We start from the raw sequence: 15,066 nt of genomic DNA on the forward strand, positions 1-15,066 counted from the left end.
TATAATTATATAACAACCATTGGATCTGAACTTGCATTCTTTGAGTTTTTATGTTGTCGGGAGCAAGGAGGGCAGGAATGGTCCAATGAATGATACTTAATGTTCAACAACAGCTACATAAAATGTATGTTAAAATTATTAAACCAATTTACAAATGCAAGAAGGCATTCAAACACTATTGTGAGGTGTATTATACTGGGTACACTTGGGAGCTTCTGGAGGTATCCTACTTTCTAGGGGCAATATCCTACATACCCACTACTACATTCTTTTGATATAGCATTTTACCCTTTTCATACACACACAGCAAGACAACCCTGCCTCTCAATACATAGGAGGACAGAGACATGCCATACTCCATTCCCTGCACGAGGGAGATGGGGCAGAGCAGAATGCCTTCCTTACAATGGATTGTGCCTATATGGCACAGTTTTGTCAGAAGGTGGCAAGTATTACTAGTATTTGATCACATTATTCAAGTGTAATTCCAAAGGTAACATCACAGTTTCTGGATGGACATGAGCTAATAGGAGTTTTCTATTATGGATATGTAAATTAAAGGAAGTTACATGCCCCCAGACTAGTCACTGCAGATGCCCTCTGGTTGGTGGCAATGGCCACATTTAATTTTGAACATGCAAAATAATAAAACAATAACAATCTCAAAGCACTATCAGATACATTATTACTGTAAAGCACAGAACACAAAAACAAAGTCCATGCTCTGAAGAACTATACATCCAAATGATGTGTGCACATGTAATAAATCATGGCAACATCATGCACATAAAGACATGACTGACATCAGCTGCCATCAAATCTGGGACCTGCTGCAGCAAAAACTCAAGCCTCTACAACTTGAACGCCATTATGTATGTGATAGTAATAGGTTGGATGGTCACTGGAACTAGAAGAAGTTATGATTACACAGACAAGGCCAACATATTACGTAGTCCCCATTAGACAAGCTCATATCAAGCATTGGAAGCCCACTGTAGTTCAGCTCTCATTCTGTAACAAACCATGGCCATATGTACCCACCCAGGAAGCAAGTACATCGGTCTGGATTGAACTCAGGACTATCAATACCAAAAGGAAAGCTTGAGGTCAAGGCAATAGTAGGCTCTGTAGTGACTGTGGTCAAGTACCAAATGATTACATACACTCGATCCATGTACACACTATTAAGCAAATCTAGGTCTACCCTGTGTAACTAATTAAATTGTTAGTACAACATTGTTGACATTTATAAAAATGTGTACAAAATTTGCTCACAGACTGAAATCTTTTATGACTGATGACTTCAAGTGAATTTCTTACCCCCAATATTGTCAGCACCATTAAAAAATCATAAGATTAGTCCCCCCAAAATCATGACATTTTATAAAATAATAAATGTTGGGTTCTTTTTATTTGTCTTCTGTTTTTTGAGACTTCAGGGGCTCATATTTTCAAGCTTTTCTCCAGAACCATGAAAGCTGGACACTTTTTTTAAAAAAATGAAAGCACATATTCTGACATAAAGCTGCAGCTCCTGGTATTAGGTGATTAATAAAAATACCGAATAGTTCTGTGAGATTCATGATAACCTTGTGAGAGTTGACAACACTTCACCCCATCCCAAACTGCTAATTCAGAAAAAATGAAGTTTGTAATGAAAGGCTGACAATTTGACTGTTGCTGCATTGGTTCTTTACCTAATATACATAGGCATAATATACTGTAGATTACATATCAGGTAGAATAATTCATTTATTTCTGAAACTGAAGAAAGGACTGAATAATAAACTCATAAATAATGAGGAATAGAATAGAACAGTGAGAACTCATGTTTAAAATGGAATTTCAGAGTATGCATTTTAGAGGTAATCCATTAAGTGAAAATGAATGTACAGTTTATGAGTTAGATGACTGCCATTAGTAGATATGTTTCCTATGTTTACATCACATTGTAAAATTGTTCAGTAATGCCAAACTTATTAATAAGGGTTATATAAATGCTATTCTTTTGTACCTGCAACAGTGTTAATGGGAAAAGCATGATTGATTAGGCTGACAATCAAGTAATTCCACAGAGACTACAGTAATTTATAAAGGCTGAGTTAATGAATTTTAGGATTTATGACTTTATGTAACCAGAACACTGAGATGGAATTGGGGCCATGTTTTCAAAAGTGGCCTCTAAAACTGTGCCTGCAGTTTTGCGTTTGCAGTTTTTTGTGCATGCATTTTTTCATGCCCATTATTTTGCTTACCCAGTCAGATTTGTGTGCACAAAATATTGGGATGGAGAGCTGATAGCTAGCTGATTTACTGTCTGATTTGACTATGCAAATGCTCTTTGGACCAACACATTTAAGTTTCCATGTTTGCAAAAACTTAGGTGTGGAAAAAATGCATGCACAAAAAATTGCAAATATAAATCTGAATGCACCATATTAACAGATTAAGGCTTCTTGGCATAAATGATCATTAATCCAAAATGCTTCAATTTTTTTGAAAAAGTTAAACTACTGATCAGTGCAAGCAGGGGTGGATTAATGCAGGATCCATAGAGCCACAGATGTGGTAACATGGTACATGGATGCCCATGGACCCACTAAGTCCAGATCCAAAGACTCTACTTCTGTGGAAGAAAGCATTTGTAGGATAGTGGGCCAAAATCTTCACTATATAACTGATTCTTGACATGCCTCCGCTTGTTGCCCAGTTTCTTTTGTTGTCTGACCTACTCTCAGTCAAGTGGCACCAGTAGGATGTGCAGTCTGCAGGGTACAGGCACACAGAAAAAGCAGCAGCAGACCTACTGTTCCCATTTTCTGCCCACCCCAGTGGACCTTCCTCTTCACATTTTTGTGGCCTGAGGAGGGGCTGCATTACGCAGCAGCCAGCCCAGACTGCATACAACTAATCTGAACATTTTAAGTCTCCTGCTCCTTGCACTCCACACCCCTGAGGAGGGTCATTCATACATCTGGCCACACAATGCAGAGGCCCTCCACCGATCCAAAGCAGCAAAAAAAAAAAAACAAAAAAAAACCAAACCCTAAATGTGGGATAGGGAGCAGGACAGGTTCATGAGCTCAAATAGAACAAGGGCCACCAGACTATAAAGGAGGGGCAGTGAAGCAGAAAGGAACCTTAGGGTTCAAAGAGGGGGCAAAGACGAGTAAGAAGGGGCCTGAAAGTTGTAAGATGAGGGGAAAAAAGGAAGACTGGGGGCCGTGTGAAAGAAGAGAAGGATACTTACAGTATCAGAATGAGACACGAGGCTGAAACAGCAGAGGAAGAAAGGTTCTCAGAGGTCATGAGACAAAGGAGATGAGGAAGGTCAGAAGTTGGGGCTGAGTGACGAAGAGGAGGAGGGGCAGAGTGAATACTTGTTTCTCATGGGGGTATATGACAGTATTGAAGGGGAAGTCGATGCTGTATTTTTATATATTTTCGGTGGGTGTTTTTGCATAGAATGGTGATGCTGGTTCGTCACATATTGTTATGTTTTGGGGATGTACCGTACATATTTTTTTTTAAATGGCACTGCTGCAGTATTAGTGTGCTCCTTCCTATCTTGAGCCTGTTAGATGCTGAACTCTTCCTTGAGCACCCTCAGCTCCTATTGACTTTATTGCCGTGCTGAGTGATTAGCACTTTGCAAGACCATACCTTTATTCCTGGTGGAGCACTCCTACACACCATAATAGAATATGAGAACATTTCTGCAGTTTAAAAAAAGAGATGATAAATAATCTTATAGCAAGGCCTTCATTCTCTGTTATATTCTGGAGGTTGAGCTCAAAATTCTGTAGAAAGGATACATTTCAGTATTAAATTCTATATGGCTTTAGAGTCATTTCTATAGAATGTTATTTAATTTCTGTAGAAACTTATGCCTAGGATTTATCTCCATTAATCTGTGTATGACTTTCCCATAAGGGTATGTTTAAAAATAGCACAGTTAAGGAGCTTAATGGAGTTTTAACAGCTCTTTTTCTTCATCTGACACTGACCATTTTTGAAGACAAGATACTGGGCTGTTAGTCTATGCTGCTATGAAAAATTCTGTTTTCTCCTACTTCCTATAAAATGCTGTTTTCAATCATCTTACAGTGAAGTACTGTTGAATTTCTTCCAGCAAAATGATTATAAGAAACTATTTTTAAGATCATCTCAATAACTTCATCTTGGTTGACTAATAACCCAGAATCATTAATGATATTTTTAATCATACTTAATGGCGCTTTGATTACTAATTTTTAATTAAAAAGGAATGTTGATTGGGGATATGGAATACCTTTGCTGTAAGTCACAGAAACTTAATGGCTTTTACATAACATTTTATATTAGGCTGTAGAGAAGAGTAAATATTTATTTGCTTATGGCATGAGTGCAGGGGTGAAACAATAGGCAAGACTAAGCTAGTCTAATATATATTCTTCTGTCTACAGTGGCAACAGGTCATATCATTCATTATACTAATAATAGTAATACAGGTAGCTGACAGAAGAAATTAAAGACTAGTCCTTTGTTTCCCAGCTCTTACAATTTTTTGCCTGTGGAATAAAAAAGGTGACACTGTGACTTTTTTAAATTTTGAGTTTGCCACATAGTCACATTAAAAAACAAACAACAACAAAACCCGCAACCAAAAAGAAAAATAGGTAGGAACAACTTTAAATTCACGGAGACATGTTATTGTTGTTTTTTTCTTTTTAAATCTCCTTTTCACACCAGTTTGATATTTCCTGTACATGTGTATCAGTACCAAAATATTAATCTAATAATCATTTCAGGATGAACAATCAATTTTCGTTTACATATCAATCATGTTTACACTTTAACATTCACATCAGTCCTTTCAAATCCATTTTCAGCGCTGCTGGAGACTTTGGTTTTCTATTGCTACATCTCATTTTCATCCTCTATTTTATATTTTTTCATCTTGTCTGTTTTCACTGCTGCAATAATAAGCTGAAATGCTGTTCTTGGCATCTTGTCAATAGTTTATATTTTTAAAATGCTGTTTGTAAACTGTGGTATAGTGTTAAGAACATAAGAATGGCCATACCAGGTCGGACCAGAAGTCCATCCAGCCCAGTATCCTGTCTGCCAACAGTGGCCAATGCCAGGTGCCCTAGAGGGAGTGAACCTAACAGGCAATGATCAAGTGATCTCTCTCCTGCCATCCATCTCCACCCTCTGACAAACAGAGGCTAGGGACACCATTCCTTACCCATCCTGGCTAATACCCATTAATGGATTTAACCTCCATGAATTTATCTAGTTCTCTTTTAAACCCTGTTATAGTCCTAGCCTTCACAACCTCCTCAGGCAAGGATTTCCACAGGTTGACTGTGTGCTCTGTGAAGAAGAACTTCCTTTTATTTGTTTTAAACCTGCTGCCCATTAATTTCATTTGGTGGCCCCTAGTTCTTATATTATGGGAACAAGTAAATAACTTTTCCTTATTCACTTTCTCCACACCACTCACGATTTTATATACGTCTATCATATCCCCCTTTAGTCTCCTCTTTTCCAAGCTATAAAGTCCTAGCCTCCTTAATCTCTCCTCATATGGGACCTGTTCCAAACCCCTAATAATTTTAGTTGCCCTTTTCTGAACTTTTTCTAATGCCAGTATATCTTTTTTGAGATGAGAAGACCACATCTGTATACAGTATTCAAGATGTGGGCGTACAATGGATTTATATATGGGCAATAAGATATTCTCAGTCTTATTCTCTATCCCTTTTTTAATGATTCCTAACATCCTGTTTGCTTTTTTGACTGCTGCCGCACACTGCATGGACGTCTGCATGACTCCAAGATCTCTTTCCTGATTAGTTGTAGTTACAATATGATCGGGGCTAATTTATGTATAGTTGGGGTTATTTTTCCCAATGGGCATTACTTTACATTTATCCACATTAAATTTCATTTGCCATTTTGTTGCCCAATCACTTAGTTTTGTGAGATTTTTTTGAAGTTCTTCACAGTCTGCTTTGGTCTTAACTATCTTGAGCAGTTTAGTATCATCTGCAAACTTTGCCACCTCACTGTTTACTCCTTTCTCCAGATCATTTATGAATAAGTTGAATAGGATTGGTCCTAGGACTGACCCTTGGGAAACACCACTAGTTACCCCACTCCATTCCGAAAATTTGCCATTTATTCCTACCCTTTGTTCCCTGTCTTTTAACCAGTTCTCAATCCATGAAAGGATCTTCCCTTTTATCCCATGACAACTGAATTTACGTAAGAGCCTTTGGTGAGGGACCTTGTCAAAGGCTTTCTGGAAATCTAAGTACACTATTTCCACTGGATCCCCCTTGTCCACATGTTTGTTGATCCCTTCAAAGAACTCTAATAGATTAGTAAGATACAATTTCCCTTTACAGAAACCATGTTGACTTTTGCCCAACAAGTTATGTTCTTCTATGTGTCTGACAATTTTATTCTTTACTATGGTTTAAACTAATTGACATTAGACTTACCGGTCTGTAATTGCCAGGATCACCTCTAGAGCCCTTTTAAAATATTGGCGTTACATTAGCTATCTTCCAGTCATTGGGTACAGAAGCCAATTTAAAGGACAGGTTACAAACCATAGTTAATAGTTCTGCAATTTCACATTTGAGTTCTTTCAGGACTCTTGGGTGAATGCCATCTGGTCCCAGTGATTTGTTACTGTTAAATTTATCAATTAATTCCAAAACCTCCTCTAGTGACATTTCAATCTGTGACAATTCCTCAGATTTGTCACCTACAAAGGAAGGCTCAGGTTTGGGAATCTCCCTAACATTCTCAGCCGTGAAGACTGAAGCAAAGAATTCGTTTAGTTTCTCCTCAATGACTTTATCGTCTTTAAGTGCTCCTTTTGTATCTCAATCGTCCAGGGACCCCACTGGTTGTTTAGCAAGCTTCCTGCTTCTGATGTACTTAAAAAACATTTTGTTATTATCTTTTGAGTTTTTAACTAGCTGTTCTTCAAACTCCTTTTTGGCATTTCTTATTACATTTTTACACTTAATTTAGCTGTGTTTATGCGCCTTTCTATTTACCTCACTAGGATTTGACTTCCACTTTTTAAAAGATACCTTTTTATCTCTCACTGCTTCTTTTATGTGGTTGTTAAGCCATGGTGGCTCTTTTTTAGTTCTTTTACAGTGATTTTTAATTTGGGGTATACATTTAAGTTGGGCCTCTATTATGGTCTTGAAAAGTGTCCATGCAGCTTGTAGGGATTTCACTCTAGTCACTGTACCTTTTAATTTCTGTTTAACTAACCTCATTTTTGCATAGTTCCCCTTTCTGAAATTAAATGCCACAGTGTTGGACTGTTGAGGTGTTCTTCCCACCACAGGAAAGTTAATGTTATTATATTATGGTCACTATTTCCAAGCGGTCCTGTTATAGTTACCTCTTGGACCAGATCCTGCACTCCACTCAGGACTAAATCGAGAATTGGCTCTCCCCTTGTGGGTTCCTGTACCAGCTGCTCCAAGAAGCAGTCTTTTAAAGTATTGAGAAATTTTGTCTCTCCATTTCGTCCTGAGGTGACATGTACCCAGTCAATATGGGGTTAATTGAAATCCCCCACTATTATTGAGTTCTTTATTTTGATAGCCTCTCTAATCTCCCTTAGCATTTCATCATCACTATCACTGTACTGGTCAGGTGGTCGATAATAGATCCCTACTGTTATATTCTTATTAGAGCATGGAATTACTATCCATAGAGATTCTATGGAACATGTGGATTCATTTAAGATTTTTACTTCATTTGATTCTACATTTTCATTCACATATAGTGCCATTCCCCCCACCCCCCAGCATGACCTGTTCTGTCCTTGTGATATATTTTGTACCCCGGAATGATTGTGTCCCATTGATTGTCCTCACTCCACCAGGTTTCTGTGATGCCAATTATATCAATATCCTCCTTTAACACGAGACACTCTAGTTCACCCAGCTTATTATTTAGACTTCTAGCATTTCATAGAATCATAGAATATCAGGGTTGGAAGGGACCTCAGGAGGTCATCTAGTCCAACCCCCTGCTCAAAGTAGGACCAATCCCCAGACAGATTTTTACCCCAGTTCCCTAAATGGCCCCCCCCTTCAAGGATTGAACTCACAACCCTGGGTTTAGCAGGCCACTGCTCAAACCACTGAGCTATTCCTTCCCCCTACCCCCATTTGTGTACAAGCACTTTAAAAACTTGTCATTGTTTATTTTTCTGCCGTTTTCTGATGTGTCAGATTCTTGTACAGGAATTTGTGTTTCAGAAAGGAGATTTTATGCATCCATGCAATGATGATCCAAAAGAATATGTTCTAAATTGTTTACAGTAAATTAGGGTTGACCTTTGTTCTTTTTCTGGCTATGCTACTGATGTTTCATCTTTCTGTACCTCTGTTTCCTCATCTAGAAAATGCAAATAATGGCACATACTTCCCTTTGTAAAGTGCTTTGAGATCAATGCATGAAAAGTGCTATATGTTATTATTTACATTATTTAGACTTTTTGGGCAAGTGGGAGGAAGCTCAATTCCTTGCAAGACCTCATAATTGTTGGAGTATCCTCTGAGGCCTTGGAGACTCAGGAATATGATGCGGTGGCTTCTGAGACCTTATACACTCAGTAGCCTCTGAGACCTTATCCCAGGGGTGGCCAACCTGTGGCTCCGGAGCCACATGCAGCTCATCAGAAGTTAATATGTGGCTCCTTGTATAGGCACCGACTCCAGGGCTGGAGCTACAGGAACCAACTTTCCAATGTGCCAGGGAGTGCTTACTGCTCAACTCCTGGCTCTGCCACAGGCCCTGCCCCCACTCCACCCCTTCCCGCTCCTTTCCCTGAGCCTGCAGTGCCCTCGCTCCTCCCCCTCTCCCCCATCCAAGCCTACTGCACACCACAAAACAGCTGATCGGGAGGTACAGGGAGGGAGTGGGAGGTGCTGATCGGCGGGGCTGCCGGTGGGCGGGAGGTGCTGGTATTGGGGGGTGGGGGGGAGAGCTGATGCGGGCTGCTGACCTATTACTGTGACTCTTGGCAATGTACATTTGTTAAATTCTGGTTTCTTCTCAGGCTCATCAGAGAATGCTTTGTGAGCCTGTGTTATCCTCATCATGCTTTTTTTTTAAGGAAAAAATATCCAAATGAAATCATGGAAATGAAGATTTTTAAAGAAATCTACCACTGTACCCAAGAAAATAACTACTATTAGAGAAACAGGCCCTGATTCTGTGGTCAAACCAGTGTAAATCAGAAGTAATTGCAGTGATGTCAGTGGAGTTATACTGGTGTATAAGGGTATATCTATGCTTACTGGGGATCAACGCTGTGGCGATCAATCCACCGGGGGTCGATTTAGCGGGTCTAGTGAAGACTCACTAAATCAACTGCAGATCACTCTCCTGTCGACTCTGGTACTCCACCAGAACGAGAAGCGTAAGGTAAGTCAATGGGAGAATTTCTCCCGTTGACCCAGCTCAGTGTCAACCCCGCAGTAAGTCAACCTAAGCTATCTCGACTCCAGATATGTTTTTTATTCACATAGTTGGAGTTGCATAATTTAGGTCAACTTAACCCAGTAGTGTAGACCTGCCCTCAGCGTTATATAGTCATGCCTTGACCCTTCTCTCAGTGAAGCTGGTTCCAAATGAAACTCCCATTGGGTGCTCTCCTAAATGAGAGGAGGATGAAGCCTCCAATATATAGGAAAATCAAGACACTACTTACACAATTTTTGTACTTATATATATTTCTTATCCTGTTTATAATCATGGTAACCATCACATAAATACTTGTATTTCACTTATCATAGTCTAAATTTCAAATAAATATATAACATTAGAAATAGTCTGGGAGTCAAGAGACTTAGGTGCTGTTCTTGACTCCACCATTAACTCAACATAGGAATGTCACTAGATCACCATCTCTCAATTTTCCATATGTAACAGGGAGGTAAGATGTTTGTATATCACTTTGAGCCCCTCCACTTAAAGATGATGTATATGTGCAATGTTTTATACAAAGGGACTTTACTCATGGATATCACTACATTTCTCCCCAATAATGACATAATTTCCCCTGGGTACTTGTTATACTTCTGAGGGGTGGAAGACTAAACATACAGCTAAGAGCAAGTAAAATGAATGGAATAAATAATTATAGGATGGTACAAAATGCTAATAAGCTTTTATTCCCCCTTTGCAGCCATTGATTGCAATGTTGTTAACCAAAATTCCTTTCATTAAAAACTTTGCACATCGCATTTCCTTTACTGTGAAAAACTACACAGAAAGAGTATTGCCATGTTCAGAGGCTCCAAATAATGTGTCAGATACCTAAAAATCATGAGATTGGCTTGAAACCATGAGAGTATAAATAAAAAATAAAATTGTTCTTTTTGAATTTCACTTTTGTTTTTTGAGCTTTTATGAGGATGCTCATTTCAGGTTCAAAATTCAACCTTAAATGCACATGCAAAAATGCAGGACTCCCTTCTGGTTGCTTGGATAGAGATTCCACTTACCATCTCTTAACCTCTGGGATGAGGAAGCTATTCCTGAAATTACCTTTAAAAATGTTCAGTTTAGTTTATTAAATCAGCTTCCAGCTTGATTTACGGCTTGTGGAATGAAGACAGAAATGACTAGAGTAACATATTATGTACTCATACTACACATCTCTGAGCCACTAAAGTCCAGGAATTATTCATCTCCTGAGGAGGGCAAGTTATGTTTGCACCAGGGTGCTCATTTGGAAGTTCCACCAAGAGGAAGAAGCTTTAAATTGTATATTGGATCCCACAGGAGCCCAGATAAATGAGAATGAACCAGTCCATCCCCAGGCTGCCATGGCCATATCCCCTCATTAGTTAGGCTTGGCAGGTTTTGGCATGGCATTAAAGAACTGCAAGTTATTTCCATCTTCCAGAAGAGCAGGAGCCTTCCTGCACCAGGGCTACCCTTTGGGCAGAATCTAGGGTTGAATCTGCTCTGATGACTTGAATATTTATTTATATTCATACACCATGACCTATGAAACCTTTAGGAAACCTGTGGGATTTGTCCATGGAATGGATGCAGATGTGAATTTTCCTGTTCAGTTTAGATAACCCATTGTGAATGTTTAGCCTTAGATTAATAAAATACATGCATATAATAGCAGACTTCTCCCCAAATGTCTCAAACGATGTCTGTGCAAAACTCTTTGTTTTGTCTTGGGCTAAAAACATGTGACACACTTATGCTGCCTCTCCCTAAACTGACCTCTAAGGCCACCACCCTCTCCTCCTTCAAAACCCACCTTTGCAATGTGCCTACAGGTTATCAGCCAACTCATAATGTGTTGAGAGGCAGATGGGGATAGCTGGCACTTAGTTTATATATTTATAACTACCAGAAAAAAGTTTTGCAATAACTAGATACAGTTTTATATACATATATCTAGATATAGAGTGACAATTGCATCCTTCTCCCTCCATTCTTTGGATAACAATGTCTTCTTGGACTATGAACTTTTCAGAACAGGTTTTCATATGTATAGTGCCTAGTATAATAGAACCCAAATCGGCTTGTGATCTCTAGCTGCCATCATGGTATAAATATTAAGGAATAATAATAGCATAATGCTATGGATTTGAGGTTTAAACACTACCTGTATTTCCTAGTCAATGAAGACTAACATCCATCAGTAATAGACATGGTAACATGACTCCCTGAAGCACACCAAACATTATATCCCATGAAACTTAGGGCTTTCATAAAGTATTAATGGCATAGTTCAGCATTCACTGCATGCTAGAGAGACCTTGATAATGAAATGAATTTTACAGAAATAAAATTAAAAAAAGGAAAAGGAAACCTCTGCTCAGTGACAGCAGTGGTAAAAAATAAAAATAAACTGTTAGAATGTATAATGAATGGGATAGAAATTAAAATCGAAGTATTATAACAGATATGAATTGATGATATGCACTCATCTTGAATACTGCATTCAGCTGTAGTAAATCCATTTCAGCTTACATAAATCTGCCTCTAGAGCACTCATTTATTTGCTAGTAAGGGGTTAAGTTATCTTATTGTTATGGCCCTACCAAATTCACATCCATGAAAATATGTGTCACGGACCATGAAATCTTGTCTCCCCCCGTGAAATCTAGTCTTTTGTGTGCTTTTACCCTATACTATAAAGGTTTCACTGGGGAGACCAGCGTTTCTCACATGGGGTCCTGACCCAAAAGGGAATTGCAGGGGCATCACAAGGTTATTTTAGGGGGTTGCAGTATTGCCACTGTCACTTCTGTGCTGCCTTCAGAGCTGGGTGGCCAGAGAGTGGTTGATTTAAAATCTTATGTTCATGAAATTGATCAAAATGGACCGTGAATTTGGTAGGGCCCTACTTATTATTATTGCTATTTTTGTTGTTGTTTATTGCATGCTGTCAATGTGCTCACTGCTGCACCTGATATAGGGGGAACCCTTTCCCAGAGAGCTAACATTCTAATTAACAATACAGTGTAAACCAGAGATTCCCAAACTATGATCCAGGGTCTACTGGTGGTCTGTGGACCAGCTGTCTGGCTAAAGAGTGGTTCATGTTTTATACTGGAGTTCCATTTAACTGTAGTTTACAAAGTGTTAATTAATATTAATAGCTGCTTCAATAAATGGTTAATCAATTATTATAGATTCCAACAGGCCAACAGATCACTATAACCAGGGAATGTAGCTATAACACCTTCTACTGATGTGCTTATAACTCTCCATAGCATACACTAGACAAGCTTATAACATATAGCAGTCATTTATTAACCCCCATATAAACTAGTTATACATGGAATCTTAATGAAGACTGTAATCAAAAGGGGGATCTCATCCTTATTTCCTGCTGCTAAATCACTCAACAATCCTAAAACAAATATTTTCCAAACATCACATTTCTATGGAACACTTGCTGTAGTTGCAAACAGGGATGCTGCACAGTTGCAATTAGGAGGGAAGGTGAGAAAGTTTGTAAACCCCTAGTTTGGACTCATTAGTGCACCAGTGACACTTCCTCCTGATAGAAAGTGCTTATATACGCCATTAAAATATATGGACTCCTGTGGGAAAATAGAGCCCCAAATGAGAAGAAAATGGTCTAATCCCAAAGAATAGTTTATCATCCTTTTTATTTTTAATGTATTTTTTTCTTTAATGGGTTAATAATGATAGCCTTGGAAAATGTGTTTGAAGCTTTAACTCCTTACCACTTTTTAATTCATTATATTTAATCCTTTTCAGTATACCTCTGCTCTGACCTATGATGCTGTTCAAGTGATGACTGAAGCTTTCCGTAATTTGCGTAAACAGAGGATTGAGATCTCCAGAAGAGGAAATGCTGGAGACTGTCTTGCAAATCCAGCAGTGCCCTGGGGTCATGGTGTGGAAATAGAAAGGGCATTAAAGCAGGTAGTCTCTCTAGAACCAGTTCTGGAATTAATGTCTGTATGAAATACTCTGTGAATGTTCTGAAAGAATCTTTCTACTTCCTAAACTGGACTTTGTTGGTAGAGATTTATAAAACCAGCATCAATTATATCTAATGCCCCAGGAAAACATCTTAGTAATTAAGGATATATAATTTTTAGGATAAACCTAAATAGTCTTTTTTTTCTTTTGCATCAATATGCAATCATGGAACTACAAAATACAGAATATATTTTGTAGATAAACGAATTTAATGCTACCATTATTTCCATTCTTACTTCATATAGGTTCAGGTGGAAGGTCTAACAGGAAATATAAAATTTGACCAGAATGGAAAGAGAATAAATTATACAATAAACATCATGGAGCTCAAAAATACTGGTCCCCGGAAGGTAATTTTAATTCTAAATGCCCTTAAAAGTTATACCCTGCTAAGTGATATGGAAAGGTAGGTGACTGAAAGGTATAGTCAACAAAAGACCATGTTGCAATTAAGTTTATTCATATGATTATATTTTAATGGTCTTGCAGAGCAAAGAAAAAATGTACCCTGTTTGTTTCTATAAATATGAGCTTTTATTTCTGGTAAGTACCATGTGAAACTATAGCTTATTTTATTTTAAATAAATTGTGTAGATTTGTTTTTCTTTTCTTTTCTGGTTAGAACAGATAAGTGGGAGCAACTAATCCAAATAAACGTTAACGATGACTTTCTGAACTGATGATGCAGAATACAACTTTTCAGAGAATAACTCTCATTAATGGGTTCTCTAAATGTGATTTTTTTTCTCCCCTACATCCCTAGCCATTCAGAGAAAAGCCAAATGCAGTAGCAGTGGATATTTCTTCCTAATTTGTATAACCTTTACAATGCTGCAGCATGATTTTTATATCAAAATCAGGTGATATGTGCTGAAAATTTTAACCTGCGTAGTAGGAAAATTAATATTAAAATTTGTTTACATGTGCCAAGTTCCTGTCAATTCCTGTCTAATGCTTGCATGTTTGTATAGGTGAAGCTGCAGCTACTATAACTTTCTGTGGCATATTTGGAGTGGGTATGGTATGCTTGAATGTAATAAGATGTTTACATATGATAGTTCATATTCATCAGTGTCGATACATCCTACAAACTTTTTCAGATTGGATATTGGAGTGAAGTGGACAAAATGGTTGTGAATCCCATTGATGGTCCTCTTGGGAATGAATCCACAGGACTAGAAAATAAAACTATTGTTGTCACCACTATTTTGGTAATTAATTTAACACATTTCTCGTGAGAAGGCAATCTATGTTTTAGTATTATAATGAATTATTGTGCTACATTATATTAGTTAATTGTTATGCCAATTCATACCTGTAAGACAGAAGACTCTGAAATGCTATTTTTTATGGAATATTAACGAGAGGACTGATACCATCCAATTGCTGTTAAAGAAAGGATGATCAGTACATGGACTTCGTAAAAACCAGAGAGTTATTTGATTGATAAATTATTCAAAAACAATCCATGCCAGCTACAAGGAACCAATAGCCTGATTTCGAAGAACTCTTTGTCTGAATGGCAAAATTGTATTATTTATTTTT

At 38.0% G+C, this 15,066-nt stretch overlaps 1 protein-coding gene across 6 annotated transcripts in view; it reads left to right on the forward strand.

Annotated features, from left to right (window-relative positions):
* The window catches only part of GRIA2 (glutamate ionotropic receptor AMPA type subunit 2), a 122,708-nt gene that overhangs the window by 71,791 nt on the left and 35,851 nt on the right, over positions 1-15,066 (forward strand). For all 6 annotated transcript variants that reach the window (XM_034770682.1, XM_034770677.1, XM_034770678.1 and 3 more), the window contains exons 7-9: positions 13,294-13,461; positions 13,767-13,871; positions 14,622-14,732. In XM_034770682.1, coding sequence (XP_034626573.1) covers positions 13,294-13,461; positions 13,767-13,871; positions 14,622-14,732 — 384 coding nt within the window. The remainder of the gene's footprint in view (positions 1-13,293; positions 13,462-13,766; positions 13,872-14,621; positions 14,733-15,066) is intronic.

The sequence above is a fragment of the Trachemys scripta genome, chromosome 5 (assembly GCF_013100865.1).
Source record: "Trachemys scripta elegans isolate TJP31775 chromosome 5, CAS_Tse_1.0, whole genome shotgun sequence".
In the NCBI taxonomy this organism is placed as follows: domain Eukaryota; kingdom Metazoa; phylum Chordata; order Testudines; family Emydidae; genus Trachemys; species Trachemys scripta.